Source organism: Octopus bimaculoides, chromosome 1 (assembly GCF_001194135.2).
Source record: "Octopus bimaculoides isolate UCB-OBI-ISO-001 chromosome 1, ASM119413v2, whole genome shotgun sequence".
Taxonomy (NCBI): domain Eukaryota; kingdom Metazoa; phylum Mollusca; class Cephalopoda; order Octopoda; family Octopodidae; genus Octopus; species Octopus bimaculoides.
In genome coordinates this window covers 158390028-158398848 of record NC_068981.1, presented here as the reverse complement: position 1 = coordinate 158398848, position 8821 = coordinate 158390028, and the positions used below count along the sequence as shown (strand labels likewise).

Here is an 8821-nt window from a genome sequence, read left to right as displayed (position 1 = left end):
TTCCTCATCCACGTTATTCTCCTGACCTTGCTCCTTCAGACTACCATTTGTTTCATAGTTTACAGAATCATTTGGGGGACATAACTTTCGCAAGCCAAGAGGAGGTCAAAACTGACATTTCAGAGTTCTTTGCTTTGAAACCAAAAGAGTTTTAAATTGATGGGATTAAAAAGCTTGTAAATAAATGGAAGGAAGTCATAGATAATCAGGGAAAGTACATTGATGGTTAAATTTCAATTAAATATAACATTTGATTACTTGTTTTCTTTATTCAAAATTCGGACAGAACTTATAGGATGACCTGATAATATGAGTCAAGTGAAATAGCTTCAATTGGGAATTGAAAGAGAGAAAACTTAACCTGCTGCTATATGGTCCTTGCCACTATAATGGAATCATTAATATTATTTTTTAACTTTAGAGAATGAGTATAATTAATTGAGTCATGACTAGTATTTCTGTATAATTGGTAATTTTTTTTTGGCAACCCTGAAGGGAATGAAAAGCAAAGTTGGGTACAGAATGCCATGGAATGAAACTTAATAATGCAAGATTTTTATTTAATTGGTGCTCCACTTCTGCAGCAGCAACCTCAACAACAACAAAACGAAGAAAGAAAGAAATCTTGACATACCAATTGAATGATAAAGAAGATGACTAATAGTAGACAATAAAGACAGTGTTGTAAGATCCCCTAGACTGGCTGCTATTGGAGTGGCAACATTGTCAGGATTTATGTGACATTTTTTGGATAAGATTATCAAAGCAGCCATTACAGACCCTGCATGAAAAAAATAACATATATATATGGTTGGTAAGCAGATTATTACATACAAATAAATTTAAAAGAATTTCTATGGAGAGGATACTGTTTAGAAATAGGAAAAAGATATAAACAGTTGAATCAATTGTCAGCATTGAACTACTATTTTCAAGTCAGGATGAATTAAGAGACAGTAGAATACTTTTAGGTTTGCTTCCCATTCTATGTTTTAATTAAACTATACAACTGCTCTAGAAGCCTTTCAAATGAAAATTAAATACTGAAATAATTGAGAAGTGAGCTATTTATATTACAGAACAAGGTAAAAGTTGGGAAAAAAAAAACCCAGAATTTATTCCAAACATTTATGTGAAAAGCAGCAGATGGTTGATTTGGTTGTTGTTATTTGAATGGCTAAAGCTGTAGGAGGCTCACTCGTTAATTTTAATATTCTGATTCCAATACTAATATTTTGGAAATACACTGAAATATTTTGGCAAATTGAGATGGTAAACTCCATGAATTTTATGAAATTGCTAGTTCACTGTTCAAGTAAGAGTATTATTGTCATAGGACTTGGTGAAGCTTGTATAATGCTATCAACAAATACATGGGTTGGACAAAATAATGGAAACACCTAGCATCATAGCATCATAATTTTGAAATATCTATCAAATTGTTGGTGCTTGTATGGCAGGTCCTAGCATAACGAAAACAGCTGAAATGTTTGGTATATCAAGAAGTACTGCCTTGAAAGTAATGACAGCCTTTGAGAAAGAGGGAAAAAGCTCCTCGTCAAAACAAAACTCCGGAAGAAAACCAAAGCTTTCTGATAGGGACTGTCAGATTCTTACGCAAATTGTTAGAAAGGATCACAAAAGTACAGCTCCCAAAATTACTGCAGAGTTTAATGACCACCCCAAGAACCCAGTTTCCACAAAAACTTTGTCGGGAGCTGCACAAAGCCAGATTTCATGGGAGGGCTGCAATCAGAAAACCACTACTTTCTAAAACAAACATTGCAAAGCATTTAGAGTGGAGTAAAAACCTACAGAATTGGTCCCTAGGGCAATGGAAGAATGTTATTCTCTCGGATGAGTCATCCTTTACCTTATTTCCGACTACTGGCCGAGTATATGTGTGGACACAGCCAAAAGAAGCATTTGACCCAGACTGCCTTCTTCCAAGTGTTAAACATGGAGGATCTGTGATAATCTGGGGGCCTATATCTTGGAAATCTGCCAGCCCAATGGTTTCCCTTCATAGCAGAATTAATAGTCAAGACTATTTAAGCATTTTATCTGGTCAAATTCATCCTATGCTTGTGGAACTGTTTCCGGAGGGAAACGCAATCTTTCAGGATGATAATGCACCAATTTACACAGCTAAAGTTGTTACTGAATGGCACGAGGAATATTTTAGTGAAGTTGAACATCTTATCTGGCTACCACAGTCCCCAGACCGCAATATTATTGAACATTTATGGAGCATTTTAGAAAAACAAGTAACATCATCACTACAAAAACTGGAGACTGTTTTAGCTGAAGAATGGACAAAAATTCCTTTGGAAACAATTCAAACTTTGTACAACTCTATACCTCATAGAATTTAAGCTATAATTACACCCAAAGGTGGTAGTACTCCATATTAAAATAAATTTGTTAGAAATTTTAAGGTGTTTCCATTATTTTGTCCAAACCCTGTAGATTGTATTATACAAATGCAGTGACACTCAAATAATTTATTAATGTAATTGGCAATGTTTTTTTTACACCCCTCCCTGTTTGTCCATCCCCCAATGAATAGCTGAGATGAGCTGAGAGTTACGGTAGCATCCTTAGTTACACTAGAAGAAATATATATGGTGGTCAGATGAGATCTAGAGTACAATACAGTGAAATTGAGAAGAGGAGGAAGTGACTGAAAGATGAACAGTAGGGGCATAGAAGGAGGCATGGACAATGGATGAAAGATTGATGAGTGACAGTAGGCTGTGAGATAGAAGAGCGAGTTACAGGTAGGTAGATAGGTGGTTTGTGTAAGTAGGTTGGGAGAGACATGATTAAAATAAGGCAATCTGCTGCATGACAATATTGTCTGACCCATCTGAAAATGAAAAAGAGGACATTAACACAATCATACATTATATGTGTGAATGTTTTTAAATAAATGTTGCTTGCTGACATATCACGTATGATAATCTTTATATCTTGTTGGTGTCTTTCAGTAATTTCAATACTAAATTGTCCATGGTCTTTGATGACTCAACAAGATAAGTAGCATTGATCAAGTGCTCATTGGAGCATGTGTATGTGTTTATATATAAGGTGTTTGTGTGTGCCAGTGTATATGTGTATATATTTCAAATTGAAACAGTATCATAGTCTTTCTCAGTTTCAAATATAGAAACTTTATGCCCTTCTATTGAATATGAGCAGAAAAAGAGGGGGAAGAGATTTTAAACTATTTACAGCACAAACAAATACAAGAAACATGTGCATGTATATAAATACATGTGTTAAAGAAAACTTTAAAAAAAAAAGAAACAAGAAAAATTATCTTAAAAATTGAGACAAGTAAAAGAGAAATTAAAAAGAGTGATAAAAAAAATCACCTTACCTAAAATAAAACTAGCTATAGATGCAGTTAGCATGCTGCTAGCACACAGCAGTAGTGCATGGTAGGGGTTAAATTTACCTTCAGGTATCCATCCCATAATCATAGCAACCAAGGAGGCAAGAAACCCAACAACAATGGCTTGGGCCTAGAAAATGAAATATAAAGATTATCAATTGTAGTCTAATGAAAAAATAACATTATCAGAGACAGCAATTAGGCAATATCACTGCATGGTCTTTCTCATTTCTAGATATGTTAATTAGTCTTAGTAAGTAACTAATTAGCTTTCATATAACTTGCCATTTTACTCTATAGAGCAGGTATTCTCAAACTAAGTTACTCATATCCCTAACATAGAAGAGAAATTGCGAATGTATGTGGTTTATAAAAACACAGAAATTTCAAAGTAATCACGACCAGTCAAATGCCAGCTCATGTGTCTTTGAAAACCTGATATACAAGTGTCATGTGTCATCACTGTACATTAAAAAGGATTTGATTCAATTATAACTATTCACCATGTTGACTGCTTCCTCTACCAAATTGCTTTTTTTTTTTTTTTTGTTTTAGAAGCCAGCAAGCTCTGAACATCATGAAACCTTATATTTTCATAAAATTTCTGTACACTGGTTAAAAAATTCTGCTGAAATCATTAAACAAAATATTTTTGATGCGTTCAGTAATGCATAATACTGTTCCAATACTCCAAGATGAATTTAGAGTATCTGCTTGTATAATCAGTCAAATAACAGTTAAAATATACACCCCACTGAATTTAGTTTCAATAGTGTAAAAAAGGAATGAAAAGACTTGGAAGGCAAAGCTGTGTGTCAAAGTTCTATCAAACCATTCAAAGAAACCAAGCTTCCTAAAACAACATTTCAAAGCTAATCATTCTGATCTGGCATATACAGAACAATCATATTTCGGGTAGAACATATGCAATTTGATCAGAGTGGGCAGGTGTATCAGCAAAATGGTGCTAGCATATGTACTACTTATAAAATTGTCTTGAGAATTATGCAATCGCTGAAACTTTGATCCTACCCACTTTGCAAAGTTATTGGTAGCCACATGTGAGAATAAAATGCTGCAAAGAAACTGAAAATTCTGCCACTGTCGAATGATTTATTTTCTTTTGAAGGATAACTGAATGTAAAATGATATAGAATGTAAGGTAATTTCGGAAATCAAAGAGGACCTGCTAACAGTTGAGCACACAAGTGAAGACAAATGGAGACATACCAATGAATCATTCAGATCTATTACATAAAAAAAAAAAAAATAGGTGCAGGCATGGCTGTGTGATAAGAACCTTGCTTCCCAACCACATGGTTCCGGGTTCAGTCTCACTGCATGGCACCTTGGGCAAGTGTCTTCTACCATGGCCTCAAGCCAAGCAAAGCCTGGTGAGTTAATTTGTTAGATGGAAACTGAAAGAAGCCCATCGTATATATATATATATATGTGTGTGTGTGTGTGTGTGTGTGTGTATTTGTCCACCCACCATTGCTTGACAACCAGTGTGGGTGTGTTTATGTCCCCGTAACTTAATGGTTCAGCAGGTGGTGCCCCAGTATGACTGCAGTCAAATGACTGAAACAAATAAAAGAAAACAAACTAACAAATCTTTGTAACTTACCTGAGTTAAGGCTATGTTACCTCCAATCATTTTCAGTTGCTCCTTCTTCGTTTCCATGTTTCCTAAGTTAGACTGAAACAAAACAGAGATTTAGACAGATTTTTAAGATGTGCTTCATCAAAAGAGATTCTTTTACAGCAATGGCATTTATCTTCAAAAAAGAACAAGGTATAATATAAAATAGTATTATTTATGATACCATTTTAAACCAGGAATGTCAGGTGAATAGAATGTTAATAGGTGATGCATGCAGGTGAAACTGTAATCAAAAATGATAACGGAAGATACTGGACAAAAGGTACATCAAACATAAAATGAACTAAGAAGAAATAGTTAGGCAAGAGTTAAAAATATTAGTTCTCACAGAAGAAAAGATTAAAGATCTGAACGAAAGCAAAGGAATACTTAGAGGAACATTAACAGTATTTTAAAAGAGAGAATACAATCTAAAACACATACTAACTATAAAATTGCTTTTCTGTTTTTGTTTTTAAACCTGGAAACAATATCATAAATTGAGATGAAATTGTTACGGTATATGTTATATCTCAAGTTATGGTATATGGTATATATCACATTATAGTATATGTTATAAACAACCATCTCACTTAACTCCTAACTGGCTCAAACAGCTGTGACACTCTCATATTTTTACAGGTATTCTATACCAGGAAGATTTATCTGATATGTTTAAGGTTATGAAACAGAGCTTCTACCAAGGGCATGAAATAAATCTACCATCAGGGGTATCAAATAATTTTGAGAATCTAGAGTAAGAGTATATATTAAAAGGATGTGATATGGTTAAACAGTTTTATATGAACTTACTTTCTAACTATAAATATATATGGTGCTAAAGTTACTTCAACCCAGTAACCAAGTGGAAACATTATAGAAAGTACCATACATGTGTAGATGCTCATATCTGCAAAGATGGATGTCCATGTGTGTTTAGAATTTCCCAAGAGTTTAACAGGCTGACAGAATTTAAGTAATATTTTGTACTTCTTAAGCACTTTATAAAGACATGTGCAAAGGATGAGGGGTATGTGTACAATGGGAGAGGGATTTGTTACAACGTAAGATCTCACACATATCCATTATACTGGAAATTATACTAGAAGTTAAGGTTATCCATTTATTCTTTCATTGTGTCGACATATATCATAGCCCCAAGCAATTCATAATTGATATGAACATTTGTTGAGCAATTTCAGTGAAAAAAAAACCTGACCAAGTATGCAGGGTATGTAAGTTTCTTGTACCTAAGTATATAAGTACACATGGTTTATGAAATGCACAAAAGACATTGGCAGGCAAATATTGAAAGTAATAAAATCAACACATCAAGATGTGGCAGATTAAATATCTGACTTCATAAAAATTGTCAAGAGAAACAGTTAACACCTGGGAAGGATTAATAAATTTCCCATGAAACCCATAACAGCTGTCATGCTGTGTTGCCTTGCACAGAATTACTTGATATAACAACTTTTGAACAAAGTAAATAAAGTTTTCAAAATCATTATGACAATTGCTTATATCAGTTTGAGTAGTAAAGTACATTTGTTTTTTCACAGACTATTCCATTCTGCTACTATTTGACTGACATCATAATCAACTGGACTCTGTTCTTGTTGCAACTTTCAGCTTGTACAACCTCACTGGATCAGCTTCACTATTTGATGCAAACTAATTTAGTGATTCATTCACATGGGTCATTTACAAGACTCCTATTCAGTATCTGTGTTACTCTTTCACCTTAGTATAAACGACCTCACAGTTGTTACTTAAAGATAACAATTAAGAGTACTCACCAACACACACCAACTAATATTTTTTTTTTAAACAGATAATCACTACCATTTTCCAAATAGGTAATTTTATCAACGTTTACGTAATTTCATTTCTACTCTATTGAACCGTATCAAAATTAATATCTCTACTACAGTTATTAAACTAAGCAGCTCTATATCAAGTTGCAAATAGTGACCTTAAGATAACATACTTCTATAACATTTGTGATCATTAACCTTTTATCATATATAAACAGAAATTAATGAAGTCAAACCCCAGCTGAGATATTCTCAAATAGAATAGAAGTAAGAAATAATATCACTTAAACAGAAATCATAACACATAAAAAATCTAGTATTCAGATTGTCAACAGCCATAAATAGATAGACAGATAAATAAATGCTGCACAACTGATTTTGTTCTAATTGATGTCTTCAATATTATTCATAAAGAATTCTACCGAAATATTAGTAACTATACTTATTTATGTTAAAAATACATGATGACGGCACCTAACATAATAGCTCCATTCTTTAAAAATTTTTTTAATATTGAATAATTGCAAGACATTGTGAAACAATATTGCTCAACAGAGATAGAGATATGGCATTGTTGGGAATTGTTAATTTTAAAAGGAAAGTACATTCAGCCTTCAATGTTGAAATCTGAAGGAAAGAACTGATGGAACAGTTTTAGACTTTTAGCCTCATACTTTGTTTAGTGAAACACTAAACTTTAGACAATACGATCTATACTTATTTAACAACAGGCATCATATTTACTCCAGGTCAATCTAGCCATGACCATCCCGTCTTTCTATATATATCAGCCAGCAGCAAAACTTTTTGAATGACATGCCTAATGACAGAGTACTTTGAAGTTTTTTATAGTAGTGTGGCCAGCCTGACGATGAGCCATGTCTCATGTGGTGCATTTCTCGAAAAAGGGTCACCCATGCGTGATATACATCAAGATCCTATGTTTTTAGCAGTCAATGTTTACTAAAATCTGAGAATAATTTCCCTAATGACAAAATTGTCTGCAATTAATGTATAATTATTAATTATCATATTATTTTAGGCACTAACCTTTTGTGCACTAATTACAAAATGAACATGCAGGTGCATATGTATGCAACTTAGATAGAACAATATCAGGTCTACATTGCCTCATATTTTAAGATGTTTGAGGTATATATGATTGCTTATTCTTGTTGCCTGATATCTGTGTACAAGTGCTTCAGCTGAGACTGAACTCACAAGCCTTTATTTTACATAGTTTTAAGGCTTTTACTAGGCTACAGTCCAAAAGGCAAACACTTGTTAATTTAAGAAGTATTTGAATATATTTATAGTAATGGTAGTCAAATTTAGTTGTACTCACAGAAAATGAAAATAAAGTCACAAGAAAAGATGTTAAATGCTATTAAATACCATAAATGATAGTTAAAGCAATTAAACAAGTAATATTTTAAGTTACTAATTAACTGACAATCATCATCATGATCATCATTTAACGTCCACCTTCCATGCTAGCATGGGTTGGACGATTTGACTGAGGACTGGCGAATCAGATGGCTGCACCAGGCTCTAATCTGATCTGGCAGAGTTTCTAGAGCTGCATGCCCTTCCTAATGTCAACCACTCTGAGAGTGTAGTGGGTGCTTTTACGCGCCACCGGCATGAGGGCCAGTCAGGCGGTACTGGCAACGGCCACACTCAAATGGTGTTTTTTACATGCCACCAGCACAGGAGTCAGTCCAGCGGCACTGGCAATGACCTTGCTTAAATGTTTTGTTCAAGTGCCAGTAAGGCGACGCTGGTAACGATCATGCTTAAATGGTGCTTTTTACGTGCCACCGGCACAGAAGCCAGACAGCTGCTCTGGCAATGATCCCGCTTTGCAAGCAGAGTTTAGTGTCCAATGAAGGAAGGTTGGCATGGGTGCCAGTCGTCGAATTTGGTTCGATTTCGGTGAAAAACATTCATGTTTATTCTATA

General features: G+C 34.1%; 1 protein-coding gene across 6 annotated transcripts in view; it reads right to left on the bottom strand.

Moving 5' to 3' along the window:
* The window catches only part of LOC106869098 (solute carrier family 41 member 1), a 52498-nt gene that overhangs the window by 18889 nt on the left and 24788 nt on the right, over positions 1 to 8821 (bottom strand). For 5 of the 6 annotated variants that reach the window (XM_014914631.2, XM_014914632.2, XM_014914630.2 and 2 more), the window contains exons 4-6: positions 5025 to 5096; positions 3383 to 3527; positions 635 to 781 (exon numbers count right to left, since the gene is read on the bottom strand). In XM_014914631.2, coding sequence (XP_014770117.1) covers positions 635 to 781; positions 3383 to 3527; positions 5025 to 5096 — 364 coding nt within the window. The remainder of the gene's footprint in view (positions 1 to 634; positions 782 to 3382; positions 3528 to 5024; positions 5097 to 8821) is intronic. The other variant, XM_014914635.2, reaches the window with a different exon arrangement.